General features: G+C 45.5%; 1 protein-coding gene across 2 annotated transcripts in view; it reads left to right on the top strand.

Annotated features, from left to right (window-relative positions):
* Positions 1-24,848, top strand: part of MYO1G (myosin IG) — a 35,324-nt gene extending 10,476 nt beyond the window's left edge. Inside the window, exons 7-22 of one of the 2 annotated variants that reach the window (XM_020999073.1) lie at positions 324-440; positions 2,623-2,829; positions 3,413-3,558; positions 4,249-4,363; positions 5,222-5,392; positions 7,476-7,546; positions 9,907-9,981; positions 10,619-10,751; positions 15,399-15,565; positions 16,203-16,410; positions 16,818-17,041; positions 17,187-17,331; positions 19,420-19,524; positions 21,927-22,040; positions 23,884-24,038; positions 24,591-24,848. In XM_020999073.1, the coding sequence (XP_020854732.1) occupies positions 324-440; positions 2,623-2,829; positions 3,413-3,558; positions 4,249-4,363; positions 5,222-5,392; positions 7,476-7,546; positions 9,907-9,981; positions 10,619-10,751; positions 15,399-15,565; positions 16,203-16,410; positions 16,818-17,041; positions 17,187-17,331; positions 19,420-19,524; positions 21,927-22,040; positions 23,884-24,038; positions 24,591-24,747 (2,310 nt within the window). In that variant the 3' untranslated portion in view covers positions 24,748-24,848. Of the gene's footprint in view, positions 1-323; positions 441-2,622; positions 2,830-3,412; positions 3,559-4,248; positions 4,364-5,221; positions 5,393-7,475; positions 7,547-9,906; positions 9,982-10,618; positions 10,752-11,201; positions 14,864-15,398; positions 15,566-16,202; positions 16,411-16,817; positions 17,042-17,186; positions 17,332-19,419; positions 19,525-21,926; positions 22,041-23,883; positions 24,039-24,590 lie in introns of those variants that run through there. The other variant, XM_078152465.1, reaches the window with a different exon arrangement.
* The last annotated feature ends 1,643 nt before the right edge of the window (positions 24,849-26,491 follow it).

The raw sequence follows: 26,491 nt of genomic DNA, 5'->3' as shown, positions 1-26,491 counted from the left end.
TTATTAAGCACCATAGAGATTAAATTGAATATTGTGATTTATTATTGGAAAGAAACTTCAGGGTCTTGGTGTGTGGTCTTTGCTATTCCAGGGAGCCCATACATCCTTCAGGGAATTCCCCCTTCTTCTTGGGAAACCCTGAAATCCACTTCCCCTTAGCACGGGGAACTCCTCCAAGCTGGTCTAACAGAGTCTGGGGAAGCCCAGAGAGAAGGCGCCTTCTCTACTCAAAGTTCAGCCACATGGCCAGGGTTACTGAAAATAAAGTTGAGGGTGGGAGTCAGTGGAACCAGCTTCACATCCTACCTCACCCTATTCTCCAGTCCTCAGATAGTGATGAGACCAACTACCGGGCTGTAATCCAGGCCATGAAGGTTATTGGCTTTCGCTCTGATGAGATGGATTGTGTGCACCGGATCCTTGCAGCCATCTTACACTTGGTAAGCAGTGGGAGGCGAAACTTACTTCCTTACATAAGGAGGGAAGGGGTGAGGAGGGGGGTGCTTCTTTCTGGATTTCCCCAGGTCTGGCTGATAGAACAGCAGGGGTGTGGCTGTGGCATTTCCCATCTCTCCTGAGTCAATGGGTAGAAGGTCAGAAGGATGGAGAGGGGAGGTGGAGGTAGGATAGGGAGAGTTCTGGTCTCTGATTAACAAGGGTGGGGTAAGGGTTGTTAAGGACATCACTAGACAGGAACAAGATCACTAAGAAAGCCCTTTCTTCTTCTTCGTGTCCCTGTTTCCCTCTTATGATCCTCTCTGGTACATACCACCCCTCTCCTCATCCATCCCTCACTGCAACCCTGGTTTTTAGCCAGATCTAGCCTTGATTTGTTCAATGAGCCCTGGGCTTAGAGAGAGAAAGAAAGTAATGGGGAAAAGGGAAAGGATAGTGGTGAGAAGAGGAACCAAGGAATCTGACGATTAGTCACTGAGATTTCCCAAGCTTCTAGATAGATCTAAGCTTCTCCTGTCAAGGCTACATAGATGTTAACATTTCATTTCAGCAAAGTTTGATTTAAGAGGTAGGACCGTGTAATGAATAGAGCTTGCTTCAAACCCAGTCCCACCTGGGCTTGGGCAAATGTGACTCTGGGAAAGTCACTAAGTTCTATGCTCTAGGCAACTCTTTAAGACAGGTTTCAGAATTTCGTTGGTAGAAGAAATGTCCTTATCTGGGAGTTCCCTAGACTAATGATGTCACAGGCCTGGTCCCTATCCTCTTTATTGAGCACCTACTGCAAACAACCCACTGCTAGGCACTGGAGGGAATGCAAGCCTCCTTTGCCCTCTTGAAGCTCACAGTTTAGTAAAAAGATAAAGACGCAAAGAAACTGCTAACCATCTTATACAATGTTACATGATGAGTACCTCTGATAGGTGCAAATGAAGTACTCTGAGATCTGAGGGCAAAGTTTTTATTGATTGGCTGTGGAGTAGATAGGGCTTCCTGGAGGAGGTGGCACCTTGAGTTGGGCTTTGCAGGAAGGGCAGGAGAAATTCAGCAGGTGAAGAGGCAGAGGAGGACAATGTAAGAGAAGGGATAAAGAAGGGAAAGTGTACGGTGTGAATGGAGTGGGAAGGAACAAAGCAGACAGTAGCTTAGATGTTTACAATCTAGTATGAGACTGGTAGACGTTTGGATTTGGATTTGTAGAGGCAGAATACAAAACAACAGAAAACAAATGTTAAATTGAGGAGTGTAGGCAGTAAGAGCTATAGGAGTTGCGTGTGTTTTAGTGGAAAGTGTACTGGGTTTAGAAAACCTAAGTGTGAATCCTGACTCTGCATTTATATACCCTCAGGCAAGTCCCTTAACCACTCTTGGCCTCAGTTTCCCTATCTTTAAAATGGGGGGGGAGTAGATAGCTTCTAAGGCCCCTTGAAGCCTTAAACCTATGACTTCTTTTTACATCAAAAAATTTGGCAGTTTATTTGATGTTCCACACTTGTGGACCCCACCACCACCACCTCTACCTCCACAAAGGAGAACCTGTGGGGAGCCTGTGATCTGATAAAAATGGAGATCTGGAGGGAGGGGGCAGCAATGTGAACAGACGTGACACAGTGGAAATATTTAGGGAAGATGAAGAAGAGACAGCCACGCTGGAGCAGAACTGGGGAGAACAAAAAGATGTAAATTGAGGCTAAGCCAAGGCACTCCCTGACTGCCAAGGAGAGAAGTATAGATTCCATTTAATTGTGTTGTTGTTCAGTCATGTCTGACTCTTTGTGACCCCATTTGGGGTTTTCTTGGCAAAGATACTGGAGTAGTTTGCCATTTCCTTCTCCAGCTCATTTTACAGATGGGGAAATGGAGGCAAACAGGATTAAGTGACTTGCCCAGGGTCACACAGCTACTAAGTATAGGAGGCCAGATTTAAATTAAGGAAGATGATGAATCTTCCTGACTTCAGACTGGCATGCCATCCATTGAGCCACCTAGTAGTGCCCCCATTAAATTTATCAAGTATTTATTGGGTACCTACTATGTTCCAGGCATTGTGCGAAGAGTCGGGGATACAAGCACGTAAATGCCCGTAAGGAGCTGCTATTCTACTTTGAATGTTATGGGGTCCCACATGGGCTCTAAGTACAAATGGGGGGATTCTTTGGTTGCCAGGGCAACATTCAGTTTGTGGAGACCGAGTCAGGATTGGAGGTGGCGGAGAAGATGCTGGTGGACCATGTGGCAAGACTGACAGCCACACCCCTGGAACTGGTGATGAGTTCCCTCCTGTCTCGAACTGTGGCCTCTGGGGGTCGGGAGCTCATTGAGAAGGGCCACAGTGCCCCCGAGGCACGATACGCTCGTGATGCCTGTGCCAAGGTACCTAGGGAAGGCAGCTTTGAGAGAAGTGCCTCAGAATGCCTGTGATAGCCTCTCTTTAGCTGCCTCCCAACCTCATTATCTGCCCCCTCTGCCCCAATCAGAGTCGACTAGATGATCTCGTAGCTTTCTTCTAGTTCTAACATTCTATGTGCTAAGCTCTAAGTTCTCTTCAGCCTTAGCAGTCTATATTCTAAGTATCAGCTTCCCCTCCAGTTGACATGTTGTGTTCTAAGGGCCCTTCTAACATTGCAGATTCTATTTAGGCTTTGATTCCATAGTCCTCAACTGGCTGCTTTCCTGGGCAGGCACCTCTTTCCCTATCCTGAAACACAGACACCAACTTCTACAATGTTTCAACATCCTCCTTGTTCCTTGAGCCTTTACTTGACTCCAGTCTAGGCTAAGGTCCTCGCTTGTGCTACATACACTCTCCCCCTAGAAAGTGGAGTGCTCCCTCATTGGGACTGAGTGTCAGCTTCTCTAATCTAGGGAGGGAATTACTTTGGAAGTCCACCTATGCCCAGCCTCTCAGGACCCTCAGAAATGAGAGAGCAGTTTTTCCACCCTGACCCTTCTGCAGGCAATATATGAACGGCTGTTTGGCTGGATTGTGGGGCGCATCAATGAAGTGATGGAAGCACGAGGCCGGGATCCCCGGCGAGATGGCAAGGACACAGTCATTGGAGTGTTGGACATCTATGGCTTTGAGATCTTCCCTGATAACAGGTAACTTCTGCTACCTGATTCCTTAACATTGACCATCCCCACATCTTTATTATCCCTCCCATCTCCTCCAAAGTCTTCCCATCTCTTCACCTCTTCAATGTCACCTGTCTCACAAATGTTCCCCATGACCAGGCCAACATCTCCCCCTATCTTGCCAATGTCTCACCTTGCAATACTGAACACTTTTACCTTTCAGGCCTGGATCTACCTGAATTCAGGTAGATACCTGTAGCCAGCGAAGAGCAAATATTGTTTCTCTACTACTATCTCAATGGTTGCAATTGCCTAAGAGAATATTTGCTTTCTTTCAACTGGGAGAGTTAGGGATCATACGGTTGTTATAGGAATTTGGTGGAGCCCTTGCCTCTCCCCAAGAGTGCATAGGAGCATGTTGTAGCTATTCAGAGATGCTGGGCATCTGGGAGGCAAATGGGAGGAGGAAGGGGAGAAGGGGAACCTGGAGAGGGTAATGCTTAACCCAAAGGAATGACTCTAATGGTGGGATTTCTTGAAAGACAGTAGTAGGGATATTTTGGAGAGAACTTTCCAAGCCCTTCCCATCCATTACACCACATAGATACCTGCCTCCTTGTTAAGGGAGATGACAACTATTTAATGGACATGTAGCAACTCGTACCCCATGGTGTATTGTCCCCCACTAATAACCTCCCACTCCCAACAACTAACCAGCTTCGAGCAATTCTGCATCAACTACTGTAATGAGAAACTCCAGCAGCTGTTCATCCAGCTTATCCTGAAGCAGGAGCAGGAGGAATATGAGCGGGAGGGCATCACGTGGCAGAACGTGAGTACCCAGCTGGGGTAGGGTAGAGCGTACACCTGGAAGCAGGATCAAGGACAGTGTGATGAAGATGGAAAGAATGGGAGTGCCCACTCAATAACAGGATAACTCCTGAACAGGGCCAAATACGAACATTATGACTGTGGGAAGCATGTAGTGTGGTGGAAAACTGACTAGGCTTGCAGCCAAAAGACACGGGTTCAAATCTCCATTGTCGTATGACCTTGGGCAAATCCCTTCTTCTCTCTGGGTCTCAATGTCCTCATCTGTCAAATGAGAGTGTAATCCTTGCACCATCTACCTCGAGCTTTTGTAAAATTTAAATCCCCATCACTTACACTCTAAATTAGCTAGGATTATTATAGGGATGGGGCACAGAGGGTTCATTTAGGAGGAGAAACAGGTTCAAGGATTGAACGGGTGTCCATATTCAGTCTCTTGAAGGGGCGGGGGATTAAGTGACTTTCCCAAGGTCTACAAGGAACAGAGCTAAGGTTTAAACCCAGTTTTTCTGAGTGCACATTCAATGTTCTTTCTATTACACTGTGTTATCAGTTCAGATTGCAGCAGTCAGGGAAGACTTCCTGGTAGAGATGGCACAAGGGTGGTTGGGCCTAGAAGAGCAGTTAGGATTTGATGGCTACCCAGGAAGGAGGTAGGAAGGCAGGAGAAACTGAGAATGCCAAGGTGGGTTTGGGAAATGGATTGTAGTCAGCTTGGCTGGAGTGGAGGGCTTGTGTGGTTGCAGTGGGAGATAAGGTTGCAGAGGCAGCTTGGGTCCACATTTTGGAGGACCTTGAATGCCAGGATCAGGAACCTGGATTGATTTTCTTCCCCCTCTCCCTGGCCCCTCAATCTCAGATTGAATACTTCAATAATTCAGCCATCGTGGAATTGGTGGAGCGGCCCCATCGGGGCGTGCTAGCCATACTGGATGAGGCCTGTGCCACTGTGGGCACCGTGACAGACCGCCTATTCCTTCAGAGCCTGGACACCCACCACCGACACCATCCCCATTACACCAGCCGCCAGGTATCTGTCCTCTGACTTCCCCAATCCCTCCTGGCCAACCTGTACCAAAAACAGCAATTTCCCTATTCTCCCCTTACCCTGGCTGTCCATGCCAAAAACATTGTCCTCCTTTTCCTCCCCTCCCCATTCCCCCCAGCAGCACACAGTGCCCAAGTAATGTAGCAGAAGAACCCTAAGTCTGGGAGTCTGGACACCTTGGTTTAGTCTTGGCTATACTATTAACTCACTAAATTCAGTTCAGTTCATTCATGTATCAAGTCAGTGGGGCAACTAGGTGGCACAGTGGATAGAGTGCCAGCCTGAAGTCAGGAAAACTCATCTTCTGAGTTCAAATCTGGCCTAAGACACTTACTAGTTGTGTGACCCTGGACAAGTCATTTAATCTTGTTTGCCTCAATTTCCTCATCTGTAAAGTGAACTGGAAAGAAAATGGCAGCATCTTTGCCAAGAAAACCCCAAATGGGGTCATGAAGAGTCAGATAGCACTGAAACTTGGAGCAACAGCATCAAGTGAATGAATGAATAAAACATTTATTAAGTACCTATTTACAATGAAGGAATGAATGAATTTTTTTTAGTACTTATTAAGTACAAGTATTGCCTTGGGTAAGTTATTTACCATGGAAATCATATGATATTACAGCTGAAAACAGCCTTAGCAATCATCCCTCATTTTGCTGATATGGAAATACATGTGGAAAGGGCATTGGAATTTGGAGTCAGAGGAGCTGGGCCCAAATTCCTGCTCTGCTTCTTACTACCTGCGTGATTTTGAACGACTGATCCCTAAGACCTCTGACCCCTAGGTAAAGTGACTTGCCTATCGTGGGAGCTAGGATTCAAATCAAGGTCCTTTGATTCTCAATCTAGCTCTCTTTCCACCAGATTCTTTCTCAAGACCTCAGTTTTCTCCTCTGTTAGATGAAAAGGTTGAACTAAACGTTCTCTAAATTCTGTGTGCCTATCCCCGTCCAGGGGTGTGCTGGAGTCAGCCTGAGAACTGGTTGTTAAAATGTTCAGTGTGAACATTTACACTCCAGAAAATAGCAAAGCCTACACACCAGGGCTTTATTTATTGTTTTGTTGATTATGCAGACTTAAGAAAGTGATGAAAAGAGTGTTAATAATATAGATTAAATTTTAAAGTATGTCACACATATATTTTTGAGAGCCAGTTGTTAAATATTTACAATCACCCTCCTGCTTTTACCCCCACCTGTCTGTCCTACCTTTTCCTTTGTCCTGCCAAAAACCAAAAAAACGAAAAACCTGACTGGTTCCCACCACATAGTCTCACTGTGTCACCAGTAGATAGCCTCACAACATGGGCCTTCAGTGAATTCCCCAGCATGATTTAGTTATAGTAGATAGGTTCTGAGGCTGGGAGTCAGGATAGCTGCGTTTAATCCCAACTCTGTTGTTCTTGTTCAGTCATTTCAGTTGTGTCCAACTCTTCATGACCCCATTTGGGGTTTTCTTGGCAAAGATACTGGAGTGGTTTGCGATTTTCTTCTCCAGCTCATTTTACAGATGAGGAAACTGAGACAAACAGGGTTAAGTCACTTGCCCAGGGTCACATAGCTAGTAAGTGCCTGAGGCTGGATTTAAACTCAGACCTTCCTAGCTCTGGACCACCCAATTCACCTAGCTCCCTTTCTAGAGAAAACATTCATGGTAAATGATAATGAAGGTGGGGGAGAAGGACACTAATAATTGGGGAGATCAAGAAGGGTGCCTCTCAAACTTAGCCTTGAAGAGAGCTCTCATGGTACAATGATAGTTCTGAAGGTAGAAGGCCTGGAAACAAATTCTGCTTCTGACATTTCCTGAATCATTCAACCTGTCCGGACCTCAGTGTCCTCATCTATAAAAGGAAGAAGTTAGACTAGATGCCCTCTGAGATCTCTTCCAGTTCTAGAGCCATGATCCAGTGGGTTTCCAAGAAGCAGAGGCAAGGAGGGAATGCAGTCCAGCCAAATGGGAACATTCCTTATTCACTTCCTCACCACCACTACCTACCTCCACCTACCCTACTTTGTTCCTTCCCAATGCCCTAATCTCTAACTCTTCCTTGTCTCTGCAGCTCTGTCCCACAGACAAGACTATGGAGTTTGGCAGAGATTTCCGCATTATACACTATGCTGGGGATGTCACGTAAGGACTCTGTTCTTCCAAGTTCCTAACCTGGGTGGAGGAATATTTGAGTTAGAGGGGGAGAATTGGATGATACCTAAGTAAACTGCAACTTAAATGAATGTGTGTTCTAATTTTTTTTTTTTGCAGGGGAGGAGGTAATCAGGGTTAAGTGACTTGCCCAGGGTCACACTGTTAGCAGGTGTCTGATAGCAGATTTGAACTCAGGTCCTCCTGACTCTAGGGCCTGTGCTCTATCCACTGTGCCACCTAGCTGCCCCTCATGTCTAATTTTAAGATCAAGTGCAAACTCAACTGGGAAGAATAACTAGCATCTTCAGTGATAGGATTTCGAAACGGCTAGAACACTGGGCCAAATTGACTAAGGTGAAATTTAATAGAGGTAAATGTAGAGAATCAGCTTCACTGATATAAGATAAGGGAGCCATAGCTAGACATCAGTTCATCTGAAAAAGATCTGTGGGGATTAGTGGAACACAAGCTAATTAGGAATCAGTCTGGAAAGCTAATAAGCTCTTAGGCTGCATTAAGAGACACATAATATATATGGAGTTTATAGTCTTGCTGTACTGTGTCCTGGTCAGAACACATCTGGAATGTGTGTTTAGTTCCGAGAATCATATTTTAGGGAAGATATTGATAAGATGGAGAATGTCCAAGAGATGGCAACTAGAGTGGTGAAGGTCCTTGAATTCATGCCCTCTGAGGATCATTGGATAGGCACTTTTAGCCTGGGCAAGACTTAGAGGAGGCATGATAGCTGTGCCCAGATGTTTGAAGGAGTATCGGGTAGAAGACAGAATAAACTTGACATGCTTGACCCTAGAAGGCACAACAAGTAAAGTGGCAAAGAGAAAAATTTTGGCTCTTCATAAGAACACTTTTCTAAAATTTGAATTATCCAGAAGTGAAACCTTGGCAGGTTGTGGGCCCCCTCTCCCTGGAGACCTCTGTGCAAAAACTGTCGGCCTACCTGTTGGGTATGCTGTGGAGGGGATTCTTGGGTAGGGGTTAGATGGGGTGGTCTTTGAGGTCCCTTCCAACTTGGAAATTTGGGAACATAAAACTCTACTCAATAAATAGGACAAATAAGATAAACTGCATTTAGTTCCACATTAAGGGAGAGAGAGGAAGCTGAGACGGTAGAAGTGGGGGAATATGTGAGTGTGTGTGTGTATGTGTGTGTGTGTGTGTGTGAGAGAGAGAGAGAGAGAGAAAGTCAGAGACAGAAGGAGAGAGATGGGAGGGGGGAGAGAGATAGAAAGAGAAAGACAGAGAGAGAGAGAGAATGAGAGAGATGGGGAAAGAGACAGGGAGACAGAGAATAAGCATAGGTATAACCGAATCAAGAGAGAAGCAAATAAAATCAGCATGACCACAGAGACTCAGACAGAGACAGAGAAACACAACAGCCTAGTAGAAAGAGAGAGAGAGAGAGAACGAGAGAGATGGGGAGAGAGACAGGGAGACAGAGAATAAGCATAGGTATAACCAAATCAAGAGAGAAGCAAATAAAATCAGCATGACCACAGAGACTCAGACAGAGACAGAGAAACACAACAGCCTAGTAGAAAGAGTGCTAGATTTGACTCCCGGCTCTGCTGTTTTCTTTCTTGGGACTACCCTAAGTGAGACAAACCAGTTCACCTCTCCCATTTTACTCATCTGTAAAACAGAGGCTCTTTGCCAAGAAAACCTCGAATAGGGTCACAAAGAATTGGACATGACTGAACAACAAAAACAGAGGGTGAAAGGGTTGGTCTCAGGCTCCTTCACACTTTAAATCCTGGAATCCTGTGGTAAGAGATACAACCAAGAAAAACTATGCTCCTTCTAGGTGAAGATGGTTTCCTTGATGGGTTGGGACTTAAGCTAGGCCATGAAGGATGGGTAAGATTTGAATAAACGGAGGAGAGAAAAAGAGCAGGTTTGCAGTGTGTAGGAGTGGATGGACGAGAAGACTCAAAAGCCTATTTCAAAATCCCTCACATGACCCCTGACCCCTTCACTCTGCTTCTGGTCCTTTCTCTTCCTGCTCTTGGTCAGTCATGTGTGACTCTTTGTGACCCCATTTGGGATTTTCTTGGCAAAGACACTGGAGTGCTTTTTGCCATTTCCTTCTCCAGCTCATTTCACAGATGAGGAAACTGAGGCAAACAGGATGAAGTGACTTGTCCAGGGTCACACAGCTAGTAAGTGTCCAAGGCCAGATTTGAACTCAAGAAGAAGAGTCTTCCTGACTCCAGGACTGGCATTCTACTGTGCCACCTAGCTGCGCGCTCCCTTCCTGTGCCTCTGGCTAAAAATAGCTACCTCACAGCTGCATTCCTTCCTCTCCCTCAATCTCCCTACCCCTGTAGGTACTCCGTAGAGGGTTTCATTGACAAGAACAAAGATTCTCTTTTCCAGGACTTTAAGAGGCTCCTGTACAACAGGTAAGAGGTCTGTGAAAGGAGATGGTGAGTTTTGGACAATTGGTATAGGGTTGGATGAAGGATAAGTTGTGAGCTATGCTAGAGGGGGCAGGAGCTGGGGGGGAAGCTAGAGGCAGGGCAGAAGAATTCATGTTAAAGCTGGAACTGGACCACAATCAAGCCCCTTCATTTTACAGATGAAGAAACTGAGGCATAGAAAGAGGAAGAGGCCAAGGTTGCCCAAGTTTATGTGGCAAGTTAGTAGCAGAGTTGGGACTAGAACCGAGGTTCTCCAGCAGTTTTGGGTGGGGTGCAAAAGAAACATTGAGTTGGGATCCAAAGACTTGGTTTCTGCAATTTACTATCTGTGTGACTTTGGTTAAGTCTCTCTCTCTCTCTCTCTCTCTCTCTCTCTCTCTCTCTCTCTCTCTCTCTCTGGTCCTCAGTTTCCTCATCTGTAAGATGAGAGGGTTTTACTAAATGATCTCTAAGGTTCCTTCCGATTCCAGCATTTTATGATTCAAATTTTAGTTCCTAGGCCTCTTTTCCAGCCAAGGGGATAGTGAAATAGCAGAGGGGGCAGCTGGGCTCAAGGAGAGGGACTTTCATGGGCTGGACTCTGGAATGAGGGCTGAGAGTTTGGGTCTGGCACCCACAGCACAGACCTCACCCTTCGAAGCATGTGGCCTGATGGACAGCAGGACATTACTGAAGTCACCAAGCGTCCCCTGACTGCAGGAACACTCTTCAAGAATTCCATGGTGGCACTGGTGGAGAATCTAGCATCCAAGGTATGGGGGCACAGTGGAAAGGGAGGAGCCCCTGCCTCCAGGTACCTCCTGGTGGCACAACTTGAGCTCCTCCTTCTCTCAGACTCCAGGGAGGAGGAGGTATGGGGGTGGGGGGGGGGTGGAATAGAAGACTGGCCCACAAATGGAGCAACTCATTCGTCAAACAAACCTCCTCTGTAGTTTCTAGGGTAAAATAAAATCACCTGCACGCTTGGGGCCTGAGAGATTAGGTAGAAAGTGTGAAACGAATTTCATTGTTTTCAAAAAAGAAAAAGAAAGAAGAGAAAACTTCATTGTTTCTGGGGGTGAGGGGGAGTGGAAACACACTTCAATGCTTAAAGTGAATAAAGTACAGGGAGGGTCACAAACCATTTCAGTGATTTTGAAAGCCGATGGAATTTAAATTAAACCACTCATGCTAGATTAGCTTGAAGTGACTTTCTCTTTCAGATTTGGGATCTCTGGCCTAGAGAATGAGGCTTCTTCTTTCCTGCTAAAGGCCAAGAGGTGAAGCAGGAATAAGCCATACTTCAGTAGGAGGAAAAATGGAATGATCTTTGCTCAATAACTTAATAAGCATTTACTGAGTACTTACTGTGTGCCAGTAGAGGGCATTCAGCGTTCCACATGCAAGGACACACTTTAGCTCAGGTCATCGTGATCTGGACTACTCTATACTGACCTCCTTTGTGGGTGGACACAAATGCCAAATTTATATCTATAAAGCACAAGCCTGATCATGTCATCCCTCCTACTCAAGAAGCTTCAGTGGCTCCCTATTGCCTCTAGGATAAAATGGAAGCTCCTCCACTTGGCACTTAAAAGCCTTTCTCCTCCTAACTCCAATTTGACCTTCTAGAATGATTTCCATTTGCACCCACTCACCACTCTGCTTCCAGCTAAAATGGCTAATTTGCTGTTCTCCATACTCAGAATCATCTGTCTCAAATAGGTTTTTCCCTCTCCTTGGAACTCTCTCTCTTCCTCCTTCCTCATTTTGGAATCCCTAGCTCCCTTCTAGAATCATCTGGAGTTCTTCCTCCTACATCAGGCCATTCCTGATTCCCCTGGTTCATAGCATTCTTCTCACCCTGCATGGTTGGGGCCTAAGAGATTAGGTAGAAAGTGTGAAATGAATTTCATTGTTTTCTGTATTTCATATATTTTCTGTATTTACATGTTGCTGTGCTCACTGTATTCCTTCAGTAGAATATAAAGTCTTTGCTGGGCAGGGACTGTTTCCATTTTTGTCTTTGTAGCCCTGGTACCTCAGAGAATTCACGGCACATAGTAGGCACTTAAATGCAAGTTTAGATGAGACGCAGCTCCTTTCCTATGGGGAGCTCCCACTCTAGTAAGGAGATAAGACAGGGAAGCAAATTTGGCTTCATAGGTATCACCAACTTTTGCCACTCACTTCTTGCCATAGAGGTGATGGACATAAAATCCTGAATGAGCCATGTTTATTTGGACATGGCCAGTGTGAGAATTTGTTTTGCTGGATAATTTGTTGTAAGGGTTTAAAAAAAAAGTTCTATAGAGAGGCATTTGGAGGGAAAGATAATAAATTTGTATAAAAATAAATAAAATAAAAAGGGTTAGGGAGAAGGGAGTTGTTAGTAGTGGTAAAGTAGCCTTGTATATTAAAAAGATACAATCGTGGAAAGAAATCCAGGAACCAGATGAAGAAAATAACAGAACTGATATTGTCATAAAAGTATGATATAGACCACCTAGGCAGGAAGAGAAACTAGATGATGGGAGTAGGAAACAGATCACAAACCTGGCAGAGATGCACGATAGTGAAAGGGGACTTCATTTATACGGACAACTGCCTGAGCTCTCTGCCAAAGGAGGAGCAACTTATTTCCTAACTTGCCTTCGTCCAAAAAAGAGAAAAGAACCCATGAGAGGAGATGACATTCTAGATCTGATTGTCACCAACAAGGAGGTACTGGTTGCTGTGGTGGACTTGACTGGAAGTTTGGATAGGTGGGAGGTGACCACTCCATCTTGGAATTTGTGATAGAGAAAGGGAGGAAAGCTGGGCAAAGGTGGCTACACACCCTAGATTTGTGAAGATCAGATTTCAAAGGATTCTGAGAAAAGATAGGTAGGGAATAGGTAGAAGATCATGGCCATTTCTTTTTTTTTCTCTTTAAATTTAATATATTTTTTCCCCAATTACATGTAAAAACAATTTTAACATTTTTTTTCAGATTTTGAGTTCTAAATTCTCTCCCTTCCCTCCCCCCCTCATTGAGAAGGTAAGCAGTTTGACATAGGTTAGACGTGTGTAGTTATGCAAAACACATTTCTGATCATGGCCACTTCAAGGGAGTCTGAGAAAAGATAGGTAAGAAATAAGGAAATCATGCCCTCAAATTCTAAAGGGGAAATAGCCCAGGAAGGAGAGAATTTCTCCAGAATGAAACTCCAGAAACACAAAGAGAAACAATTACAATGAAGAGGAAAGAGGGATATCATTTGGACCAAAGTGGATGGGAATGGAATTCTTAAAATTTTTTTCTTTTCTTTTTTTTTTAATTAGCAAAAATCTATTTTCTCTCACTCCTTCCCATTTCCCTTTTTCTTGCCTTTAGGGAAAAAAAGAAAAGAAAAATGAAGTCCTTGTAGCAAATAGGTATAGTCAAATATAGTCAAATAATACAAATAGTCAAATAAAATAAATAAAACAAACTCCCACATTTATTACTGATGTTATTGATGAGGGCATTGAGGTGTTGCAGTAGATAGAGTGCCCAGCTTGGAAGACTTATCTTCCTGAAATGAATGTAGCCTTAGACACCTACTAGTTATGTGACCCTGGGTATGTCACTTAACCCTGTTTGCCTCAGTTTTCTCATCTGTAAAAAGAGCTGGAGAAGGAAATGGCAAATCACTCCAGTATCTTTGCCAAGTAAAACAAATTCCCACACTGGCTATGTCCAAAAATGTATGTTTTATTCTGCATCTTGAGTCCATCACCTCTTTGTCAGGAGGTGGGTAGTATGCTTCATCATTGGTCCTCTAAAAGAGTGATTGGTCATTGCATTGATCAGAGATCTTAAGTCTTTCAAAGTTGTTTTTCTTTATAATGTGGTTGTTATAATATAAATTATTCTCCTGCTTTGGCTCACTTCACCCTGCCTTAATCCATATGTCTTTCCAGGTTTCTCTGAAACCATTCATTCACCATTTCTTATGGCACAATATTTTTCCATTATAGTCAGGTACCATAATTTGTCCAGCCATTCTCCAGCTGATGAGCATTGAACTTAGATGTTTTTTTAAAAAAAAAAAACACATATGGAAGATGGAAACAAGGTCAGGTAACACTAGGAATATGGAAACAACATTCTATAAGAATGGTGAGTGAGCTTGATTTTAATTCCTGGCAAAATTCTGGAATACTTTATTAAGGAAATGGTTAATGAGCATTAGGAAAAGGAAGCAATGACTCCAAAGAGCCATAATAGTTTCATCACAAACAGCTCATACCAGACATGTCTCATTTCCTTTCTGACAGGATTACTAGGCCAGTAGACCAAGGGAATTCTAGAGAGAGAGCTGAGCTAATTTCTCACAGAGCACTGGACAAAGGCTCTTATGCTATACCTGCAGGACAATATGCAGAGATATGGATTAGACAACAGTATGGGTATAGATGGATTTGCTCTTGGCCAGATCCAAGGAGTAGTTATTGATGATTTAACTTCACTTTAGAAGAGTCACTTGTTGAATGCCCATGGGATCTGTGCCTGGCCCTGTGCTATCTAACGTTTTAATCAAAGATTTGATGAAAGGAACGGATGGCATGGTCATCAGCACGTGGGTGGCACAAAGCTAGAAGGGATGGCTAACACGCTGGTTTGACAGGATTGAAAGAGACCTTGATAGACTATAATGTTAAACCAACTCTAACGAAGTACAAGATGAGGGGATGGGGAGGCATGGTTAGACAGAGGTTTGTCTGAAAAAGATCTTGGGCTTTCAGTAGGAAGCATGTCTCTAAAGAGTAGGCTGGGCTACCTCAGGAAGCTGTGCGTGTCTGGTCATGAAGCAAAGGCTGGAGCCACTGTCAGGGATGTCGGACGAGGCACTCCTGTGGTTGGTCTCCAAGGCCCCCTTTCCCCTGGAGGTTCAGCTTCAAGGCAAACAGAGATAACTATAATAGACAATACCACCTGTTACACACACTGGAGAGTGAAAGAACAAGTGCTGAGTCAGGTCTGAAAGGGAAGCTCTTTATGGACCTGAGGGAGGCAGGGGAGAATTCCTAGAAGAAGCCATTTGAGGTGGGCTTTCAGGGATAGGCATAGAAAAGATAATGAGCAACAATCCAGAGGAGATAAGGAACAGAATTAGTCCACAGGACGAGGCTGTTGAATGCAGTCACTGACTGGTCAACAGGCTGAGACCCTCAGATCAGCTACCCGGTTGCGTCCATGATGAGTCTTCCTGTGTGCCCAGCCCTGTGCGTGGCTCTACCCAGAGAGACATAAGAGAAAACAGGTCCCCTGCGTTGTGGGAGTGTGTGACCGTGGGTGATCAGCTTTACCGACCTGGTCCTGGTTCCTTCTTTTGTAAAATGAGGTAGCTGAAACCTTCGGTCCCTTCCAACTCCTAATCAGATGATCTCTGCAGGAACCCTACTATGTTCGTTGCATAAAACCCAATGACGAAAAGTCCCCTGGCCGGCTGGATGAGGAGCGCTGCCGCCACCAGGTGGCATACCTGGGGCTGCTGGAGAATGTGAGGGTCCGAAGGGCTGGCTTTGCATCCCGACAACCCTATCCTCGATTCTTGCTCAGGTGACCCTTTCCTTGCCACGGTATTCTAGCTTTCACCATGTATCTATTTTCTCCTGCCCCCAACTTCCAACTCCATCTAGGTGTTTCAGCCCCATGGGAAGAAGGCAGATTTAGCTTTCTCCCTTGATGTTTTTTGGGGGGGCCCAGGGCCCTGGGCTGCATTCCCTCCATTTATCTCCTGGGGCAAAGATTGAGCCTGTAACTCAGGCACAGGTATGTCAGCAATAGATTAGGCAAACCCGTGGTCATCCTTTAGTGGAGCAGGGTGGTTTAATGGAATGATGATTGATATTGTCAGTTAACCTGGGTTCAAATCCCAGCACTTAAATATCCTTAGGAAAAAATCACATCATCTCGTCTATAAAATGGGGAAGGTAGAGAGAGTCTGTCTCTAAGGCCTTATTCCCCTCTGACACTTTGACATTCATGCCGAGGAGTTTGAGATGGAATGATTAACCCAGTAAGGTACGTTCCCATTTTCAAATGAAGACAAGAACTTATGAACCCAAAGGAACAAACTTTTAATAGTGGAATTTCAGGGACCATGATGGGCATTAGGAAAGAGATGTGGAGAAGTCTGGACCTGAATAGCCCCGAGCCGAGACTGAGCTCTTTCCCATCCTTCTCACTGTCCTAGGTACAAAATGACCTGTGAGTATACGTGGCCCAACCATCTGCTGGGCTCAGACAAGGCAGCTGTGGGAGCCCTCTTGGATCAGCATGGCCTCCAGGGAGATGTGGCCTTTGGACATAGCAAGCTCTTCATCCGCTCACCCCGAACCCTGGTCACACTGGAGCAGAACCGGGCCCGGCTTATCCCTATCATAGTACTGCTACTGCAGAAGGTACAGGGGCCTAGTACAAAGGGGAGAAGGGCAGGGGAGATGTTTGGGGGAGGTATTAATAGGTCAGGAACAGGACTGAGAATAAGGAGGATCCATAGAGCAGAGTCTGGGGATGCAGAAAATAGGGCATGGTTTGGGAAGGTACTAATGAGATGAAGGGTGGTCCAATGGGTAATGTCTGGGAACTGGGGTGGCTGGGCAATATGCTTTTTGTGGAGGCACTACAGGAACAGGATGGCGTCAGAGGGTCCATAGGGTAGGTTCAGAAGAATGCAGGGGAATTGGAAGGGCTTGACTTGGAGAGATGCTAAAGATTTAGGAAGGGTATAAGAATTAGGAGGGTCCATGGGACAAAACCTGGGGACTGAGCAGCAGTCTAGAGTACTAAGACTGCCCCCTCTTTCCAGGCCTGGCGGGGGACCCTGGCAAGGCGTCGGTGCCAGCGTCTGAGGGCTATCTATACCATTATGGGCTGCTTCCGGCGGCACAAAGTTCGAACCCACCTAATTGAGATGCAGAACCGTTTCCAGGCTGCCCGCCACCCTCCCCTATATGGACGTGACCTGGTCTGGCCCACACCCCCTGCTGTGCTCCAGCCTTTCCAAGACACCTGCCAGGGGCTCTTCCGAAGGTGCCCTTCCTTCTCCTCTAGGGTTCCCCCTTTTTTTCCCCTCTCCTCCTGTCTGTCTCTTCTCTCCAACATTTCCTTCCCATTTCCCTTCCTAGTCTTCTTCCCCTCCAGCTCCACAGAACCCTCCCGTCTCTTTCCTGGTCAGGTGGCGGGCCCGACAGCTGGTGAAGAACATCCCCCCTTCGGACATGGCTCAGATCAAGGCCAAGGTGGCAGCCATGGGGGCACTCCAGGGGTTGCGCCAGGACTGGGGATGTCGAAGAGCGTGGTCGCGGGACTACCTGTCTTCGGTGAGTTTGGCCCCCCAGGGATGAGTCTGGGACTCCTGAAAGGGCTTCTCTAATGGAGGCCCATCTGCAGTCTGAGGTGCCGGGGAAGGATTAATGGAGGAGTGCCTTTGTCCTCTCCTTAACTTCAATCTGTCTCACCCCTGCCCTCCACCCCTCTAACTCCAGCTGTTCATGCCTGTATTCTTTCTACTCAGTCTTTACGTTGTGATCCCCAGCCCCACCCTCGAGCCCATCTGTTTGTCAGTCCCTGCCTGCTTATCCCATTTACCTACTCATCCCTTATTCATGTGAGTGTTATGGCCCAAACACCTGGCTGAAGATCTTCCAGCCCAGGGTGCAAGCTCTGACAAGGGCACTGAGTGCCCATCTGGGGAAAACAAACCTGGGATTGCCGTCTCTTCATGGGGTGGACTGGCCCCAGGCTCCCGTCTCCACCAGCTTCCTCCATTGTCCCATTAAGGAGCTAGTCTCCAGATATAATAATAACTTCTATTTCTTAAATGTTTTCAGTTTTTCAAGTCACTTCTTTTCTTCCAACAACCTTACGAATTAGAGGTAGCACAAGTGTTAGCACCTGCATTTTAAAGATGAAGAAACTGAAGATCAGAATGTTGAAATGATTAGCCCAGGGTCACACAGCTAAGAAGTGAGAGCGCAAATTCAGATCTGGGCTCTGAACTACGTGTTCTAGCACTCACATCACCATTACCACTCTGCCTTTCAGGGGGGCTTCCCAATCTTTCCTGTTCCTATTTCCAGGTTTGCTTCCTACCTTCTCTGGGAGACCAAGTCCTTCCTGATAGTCACAAGAGTAGCTTGGTTTCTTTTGTCCCTATTATCCCCATCATACAGATGAGGAAACAGTCCAGGAGAACCCAAGTGATTTGTCTATGGTCACATACCAATAGTATAAGAGAAAGAGTGTTATAGAAAATGGAGCCATTATCCTCCTCGGGGGTAGGGACTGACAGATGAGCTTGAGCTAGACAGGTCACTTAACCTTACCAGGTCTCAGTTTCCTCATCTGTAAAATGGGTATAATAACCCTTATCTTAAAGACAGCATCAATTACTATTAAATGCTTTGTGTACTTTAACGATCTGAGCCATGATCATGGTTATGATTATTGTTATTAATCATAATAATTCCATGTATCCTTTAACCAAAAAATACCTGAATTGTCAGTGAGATTTGAGACCTGGTAGAACTTCACTTAATATTAAAACTATACAGTCAGTCAATCAATAAACATTTATTAGATGCCTGCTCTGTGCCAGGCACGGTGCTAATTGCAGGCAGATACAAGCACAGACCATAAAGAAGTGTCTCCCTGAGTATTCAGAAGGTATTTAGGAATCTTACAGTCAATCAGCATGTCAGTCTCCTGGTATTTATGGCACTTTTCTTGATATGCTGGGCACCATGGTGGATGCAGACATCTATGATTTGTGCTCTCCCTAAGGACTATTTAAAATCTCGCTGGAGAGACATGACACACATGAGTCAGTCATAGAATAATTAAATCCTGATTTGTGAGGTGAGGACTCTTTAAGTTCTAGAGCAGTTTAGAGAAAGAAGAAATGAAGGTGGGCTGGGGCAGCATTTCCATTAAGGATATCATTTGTGAGCTGGGCTTTATGGTCACTATGAGAAACCTGAGTTCTTAAAATAGGATGGAAGTACCAGTTAATGAAGGGAGATCTCTGGTTGTTAGAATGTGGGATATGAGAGTATTCATAATGACATCCCTATGGCATTTGCCATACAACAACCTGGTAGAAGTGGGTTGTGCAAGTATTTTGTACCCATTTTACAGACAAGAGAACTGAGGACCAGAAACAGTCAATGACTTACCCTAGGGTCACGTCTCCAGAAAGCAGCAGAGATGGGATCTGAGCTGAGGTCATCAAACTCCAATCCCAGGGCTCTTTCCACTACTCTCCGCCAGTCCTCCTTTTCTTCATCCCAAATTGATATCTTCCCAGCAATTGGGGTGCCCCTTAATTTTAGCACTGCACCGTTATCAGTGCTCTGAGTCTGCCCGTTTATCTTTCTAACTGTAGCCTTCTGTTCATTGGCTCCCCCCAGACTATTGACAACCCCACAGCAGCAGCCCCCTTTGCTCAGCAGCTGAAGAACCTGCAGGAGAAGGATGGCTTCAGAAATGTGCTCTTTTCCAGTCATGTCCGGAAGGTAAGCACCCACCCGTGGAGGGTAGCCCTATGGGTCCATATTTTGGAGGAAAGGCTAGATTTGAATCTAGGTTCTACCAATGACTACCTGTATGATCCTGTGGCAAATTACTGGGGTTCAGCTCCTTATCTGTAAAATGAAGGGGTCAACGGCCCCTTCTGGCCCTAAGTCTATAATCTTATATGTCTAGGAAATCACAGTGTTCGGACTTAAAAGGGCCTTAGAGGTCATCTGATCGTTTGACAGAGTCTTTCAAGTTATCCTGGTGCGCAAGAGGTTGAGATGTGGGCTAGGCAGATTTGGCACTGGTTGAATGACTAGATCCAGAGTATGGTTATAAATGGGTCAGCATCAGCATGAAAGGAGGTCTCCAGTGATGTGCCCTGGGGATCAGTCCTTGCCCCTGTGCTTTCAATGACTTGTATGATGGTTGAAGTGGCAGGCTTATCAATTTGCAGATGATACACAATTCTAAGAGGCAGCTATGTGGCGCAGTAGATAGAGCGATAGGCTTAAAGTCTGTGTGACCCTGAGCAAGTCACCTAACCCTGTTTGCCTCAGTTTTCTTATCTATAAAGTGGGCTGGAGAAGGAAATGGCAGACCACTCCTGTATCTTTGCCAAGAAAACCCCAAACGGGATCACAAAGAGTCAGACACAACTGAAATGACTCACCAACAACCACACGGTTAGAAAGAATAGCTAACGTGTTGAATGACAGAGTGAGGATTAAAAAAAAAAATCAACCCACTAAAACATTCAGCCAAATCAGATAAGATGAAATTTAATAGGTATTAATTAAGGTACTAGACTTGGGTTCAAAAAGTAAACTTCACAGGTATAGTATGGGAGAGTTATGTGTTATATTGAGATAGAAATGTATCTGAAAAAAGATCTTGTGGTTTCGGTGGTTCACAAACACAGTGCATGCTTTGGTAACAGTTTGACACGGTAGCCAAAAGAGCTAATGAGATCAAGGGGTGGCTAGATGGGAGCAGCCCCGGAGTCAAGAGAACCTCAATTCAAATCAGACCTCAGACACTTACTAGCTGTGTGACCCTGGGCAAGTCACTTTACCCTGATTGCTACCAAACAAACAAAAAAAGCTAATGAGATCTTAACATAGCCTAGGAATTGGACTTGTGATTTTATTGGCATATGCAGGTGATAAACTCTCTCAAGTTGTAACCTTCTGTGCAACTCATTCTCTTAGTTACCTAGAGCTTTGAAAGGTCAAGTGATTGGCCCAAGGCCGCACATCAGAAGTAGAACTTGAGCTCAGCGATTCCTGGCTTTTCTAGGCTGGCCCGCTATGCAGCACCACACAGGGTCCCCAGCATAGGAAATGATAATCCCACTGGACCCTGCCCTGGTCAGACCACACGTGGAGAATTGTCTTCAGGGTCAGGCTTCGTATTTTAGGAAGGACATTGATAATCTGGACAGCCACCAGAAGAAAGTGACCAGGATGACTCCAGACCATGCCATCTGGGCCTGATCAAAGGAGTTGAAAGTGCTTAGTTGAAAAGATGATTTGAGAGGGGCAGCTAGGTGGCACAGTGGCTTTGGAGTCAGGAGGACCTGAGTTCAAATCCAACCTCAGATACTTGATACTAACTGGTTGTGTGACCTTGGGCAAGTCACTTAACCCTGATTGCCTCACCAAAAAGAAAAGAAAAAAAAATGAAAAGATGACTCGAGAGTGTGATCTTAAAGGCCCTTGAGATCTTCCTTTAAGTTTTGGAAAGGTTGTAGAAGGATAAGCAGAGAGATAAGACCTCTGGCTTATTCAGAACCAGGCCCACAATGGAAGTTACCAAGAGGCAGATTTAGGCTTGATGTAAGGAGAAATTTCCTGATGATTAGGGCTGTCCCTGTGTACAGGGGAGGTAGTGGTAAAGGTCTTCTGGCAAAGGCCAGATGACCACTTGTGAGGGATGTTGTAGAGCATGGGTCCTTAACCTGGGGTCCACAGAGAAAGAGGATGTTTCTCTCTGACCTTGGTGGGAAAAAAATTTTTATCTTCATTTTCACTGAAGTGACCAGCTAAGGTGCCCACCAGCCCCCCAGTGTGATTATCTATTTTATGCTGAGTTCGGTGAAGACATTTTTTGCTAAGTAAAATTTAGCATTTCTTCAATTATTAATATAAACAACAAACCACAGGAATATTAGCAGGGTCACACACCCAGTATATGTCAGAGGTAGGACTCCAATTAGGGTCTTCTTGGTTCTGAGGACGCCTCTCTATCCACTATGCCATGCAGCCTCTCTAAACTTTAAAGTGCTATGTAAAAGTAATGTCTTCTTTGGTGGAGACTGTAGAGTGGGAAAGGGAGGAAGGATGCTGAAGGTGCCCCTAAAGGGTGGGCTGAGTAATGCTAACCTGATTCTTCCCCTCAGGTAAACCGATTTAACAAGAGCAGAGACCGGGCACTGTTGCTCACTGACAAGCACCTTTACAAATTGGAGCCCAGCAAACAGTACCGTGTAATGCGGGCAGTTCCTCTCAGCCATGTGAGCAGGGGTAGCAGGAGAGAAGGCGGTACAGGTGGTGGGAGGTGGCGGAGGTGGGGAGTGTGGGGGAAGGGAGTGATGCTCAGGGAAGGGGAAGGAAAGGGAAAGGGAAGAGGAGGGGTAAGAGAAAGGAGAAGGGGAGGGAGAAGGGGAAGGGGAGGAAAGAGGAGGGATTCAGTTCGATTCAACTCAATGCAGTTAACACTTAGTACATGTGCTTGGTGCCATCACCTGAAGATGAAAAAAGAAACATTCCCTGTTCTCAGGGTGTTTATACTGGGAATTGACGGGGGGAGGAGGTAGGGAATATGCCATATATACAGATAAGTATAATCCAAGGTAGATGATGTGATCAAGGCAAAGGACAGGTCCTGTCTAAGTGTTCTAGAAAGAAGAGTGTGAGATTACTGTCAGTGTGGCTAGGGAAACCAGGGAAGGCTTCGCAGAGGAGGGTGGCATCTGAGTTGCTTCCTAAAAGTGGGGAAGAATTCTGAATGGTGGGAAATGAGGAGAGAGCTTGGGGGCAGCTAGGTGGCGCAGTGGTTAGAGCACTGGCCCTGTATTCAGGAGGACCTGAGTTCAAACCCAGCCTCAGACACATAACACTTATTAGCTGTGTGACCCTGGGCAAATCACTTACCCCCATTGCCTAGCCAAAAAAAAAAAAGAAAGAAAGAAAGAAAATCTCTGTGTCATGAAATGAGGAGAGAGCAAATTCCAGGCTTGAGATATGGCTTCTGAATACTGCATGCATTTGAGGAACGTTAGGACAAGTTTGGAGAATGGAAATTTATCTAATTCATTTGGAACATAGAGGATAGAGGGTAGTATTGTGGAATAAAGCCAGAAGGTAGTTTGGAACCATAATATATAGGACCTTCGATGCCAAACTGAAGAATTTGTATTTTATGCCAGAGGCAGTGGGGAGCCACTGAAGGTTTTGGTTTTTTGTTTTTGTTTTTTTTTCACAACGGACACTTGAAGGAACAAAGAAGGATATGTCAGTATTCAATTCAGTGCAATTCAACAGACACTTGTTATGGCGAAGGTACCATGTCTTACACATGGAATTATTAACATCTGTGATGTAAGCATTATTAATACATGTTTATAATAATGTTACAAACATTTATTAAGCGCTGAGCATGCAAAACTAAAGAAGATGCAGGCCCTGCTCACAAAGAGCTCACAGTCCAGTGAGAGAAAGGGAGGTCCACAAATGTCTGTCCTTCAGGAGAGTGAATGAGGACGAGGAGGGGACCACGCAGAGGGTGAGGGGAGTTTGAGGAGGAAGAGCTCACTTTCACTTTGAGGGGTCAGGAGCGGTGTCTTGGAAGAGCTACAGCCGAGGCTGGCCCTGAGGATGGGGAGGGAATCCAACAGACAGCGCTAGATTCAGGGAGAAAAATGTTCTGGGCGTGCAGGAAAGCATGAACAAAGGCAGAGAGGTGGAGAATGGCCACGTTGTAAAAAGCAAGTATGGGGCTTAAAGGGGAAAAGTACAAGATGAGATTGGCAAGGTAGGTTAGAAACAGACTGTGGAGGGCCTTGACGGTCTCCATCTTGGGGATGAACGGACTGAGGAAGGGATGAGGACGTGGATGTTTAAGAGCCTTGAGGGTAAGTCAAGGGCACTGGGGCTCCTGTTCCTCCCCCCAAGAGAAGGAATTGTAAGACACAGGGAGGGGCAAGTCAGGCATGGGACAAAAAAATAAAAAATAAACGATGAAGTATGGGGTTTCCCAGTTGGGTCAAAGGCACAGAAGATGGGCATTTGAGGGCAGTGTCCATAAGTGTCTCAAAGTAGCTGATTGCCTTTCCCTCGTACCTCTCTTCCCTCCAGGTGACTGGGTTGAGTGTGACAAGTGGTCAGGACCAGCTGGTGGTGCTACACGCCAAGGGCCAGGATGATTTGGTGGTATGTCTTCACCGAACTCAGCCTAAAATGGATAATCGCATTGGGGAGCTGGTGGGCATGCTGGCTGGACACTTCCAGGGGTAAGAAATGGGCCTGGGGAGGGGCAGCTAGGTGGCACAGTGTATAGAGCTCCAGCTTTGGAGTCAGGAGGACCTGAGTTCAAATCCGATCTCAGACCAGACACTTGACACTTACTAGTTGTGTGACCCTGGGCAAGTCACTTAACCCTGATTGCCTCACCAAAAAGCAAAAAATTAAAAAAAAAATAGGCATGGAGCAGGCGCCACTGGGGGTGATATGGTCAGAAAAAGGATAGATTCTGCCTGGGGAGGAAGTGTAAGATGGTAATGTGGACTCCCAACAGAGTCCTTTGCCAGGAGTAGGAGGTAGTACCAAGCAAGAAGCCAGGTCACCTCTCTCAACACCACCAAGACTTTCCATGACACTGGGGAGGCAAGTGTGGGAGAAGTATAGGAAGGGCCCAGAGGTCATAGGAGCTCTAAGGGGGCAGGGGGACACTTCCTTGGGAGCTGGGTGGGGTGGTGTAGCCACCTTGCATCTAGCCCACAAGAGTGGGAGAAACAACCGAGCTTTGCCTAGAATCCTAGGCCCTGCTATTTCTTTTGCTACAGAGTGGGGCAGGACCTACAAGTCCGGGTTTCAGACTGCATCCAGCTGAACCAGCGTGGGCGCCGGCGCCATGTCTCCGTGGAGACCAAACCCGATCAGCCCATGCCAGACTTTCGTCGTAGCCGTGATGGTTTTGTCCTCCTTTGGCCAAGTCGTTGAGTCCTGTGGGCCTCATCTCTTTCCACTGTTGTTCCAGGGTTCTCTTTGCCTAAGCATGGAGCCCACATCACAAGTAGATTTTTAAAAATTCAGTTCTAGAATGTTGACTGTCTTTGTGTATATGTATACGTGTGCATACCTCTGTGTGTGTGTGTGTGTGTGTGTGTGTGTGAGAGAGAGAGAGAGAGAGAGAGAGAGAAGGAAAAGAAGGAGGAGGAGAAAGAGGAAGATAATTCTTTGCTCAAGCTACAGAGTAACTTGAATGGTTTATGATAAAAATCAGTTGGTGTAACTGTTATTTGATACTTGGTATATACAGCCCATGAAGAGAATGGCCTATCATAGACTCCTAGCCCCACTCAATTCTGTTAGCCTAGGCAGATACCTATAGACGTGAAATACCACCCACAAGCACACAAGGACCAGACCTCATCCTTTGGTCCGTTCACCAGCCCACTTCCTTCAGTTAACGTCACTGAGTTCCCTTTGTATCTGCCCATTAATATACACACTCACCTTTGAGTGTTGATATCTCTCTGCTGTCAGCAGGTTTTTGGACTGCTTGTCTCCCTCATTGAACTTGTATGTAGTGATCCTTTCTGCCTTATTTTCACCTCCTTTGTTCCAGTTGGAACTTATTCAAGTTTTCCCAGTGGATCCTTGAGATTAATCTTGCCTATACAGTTGTAAATTCAGATTCTTTTACCTGTAGTAAATTCATTTCAGAGGAGAGGAATTATAGAGATGACAGGAGAAGGGGTGGCCTTTCTTGATCCATGTCCAGCCTGTGTCCCATCAGGTTTCGGAGAGGAAGACTGACTCTGGGAAAGGATCACTCTGGGAGGATTGGAGGGTCACGGACTTGTGTCACCGGCTGGTAGGAAATCACAAAATGAAGTATGGGGAAGGTGGTTGCCTTGGGAAGGAAGATGCATCTCTTCCCATACCCCCAAATTGTGCAACAAAACCCCAGACACTTCAATTTAGTTACTTTTTCCTTCCCTGCAAACATTCAGTTGACAGCAAATTAGCATGTGCTACTAATCTATTGAATTTGACATATTTCGCACTGAAAGCCCCAGATGTACCCAGTAGGTCCTAGTTCATCCCATAATTTGTACATTCAAAGTGGCAGAGAGGTATATGGGTATAGTCCCACAAAAATCAATAAACAGGAACTGAGCACCCCTCTTTAAACCTATGGGTGAGGCCCTCAGTTGCAAAAGAGTTTCTGCTCTACTATATCAGTCTGAACCTGGTCTGATGGAGTAGAAGAGACGCCATCTTTGGGGAGTCTTCAATTTGATGAGACATGACCTACATCCTTAAAGAACCCCTTTTGTGATAGGGTAAACCCAATCCCTGACCTCAGGGAACCCCTGTTTTGATGGAGTATATATAGCACTGCCCATCCATATCCCTCAGCTCCACCAAAACAAATAAAAACACCCAAACCCCTTCAGTACAACTTAAGAATGACAAGAATACAGAAAATACAATGAACATTGTACATTAAGAGCTTAGAGATATAGGAAAGGCAAAATCACCGTTATTCAGGGTCTGGGTAGAGATGAGGGAGGAAGTGTGGCCATACAATTCAATTCATCAACATCGCTTGTTTTGTATTATGAGTCTTTCGGGTTTGTTTGTTTGTTTAAGGACATACTATGTGCAGTGTACTGCCTAAATACTGTAAGGCATGAAATAAGATTAAGATAAAAGCGATTTCCTCCAAGAACTCACA

This window comes from Phascolarctos cinereus, unplaced genomic scaffold (assembly GCF_003287225.1).
Source record: "Phascolarctos cinereus isolate Bilbo 61053 unplaced genomic scaffold, phaCin_HiC Scaffold_4;HRSCAF=312, whole genome shotgun sequence".
Taxonomy (NCBI): domain Eukaryota; kingdom Metazoa; phylum Chordata; class Mammalia; order Diprotodontia; family Phascolarctidae; genus Phascolarctos; species Phascolarctos cinereus.
This window is presented reverse-complemented; position numbering and strand designations above follow the sequence as displayed.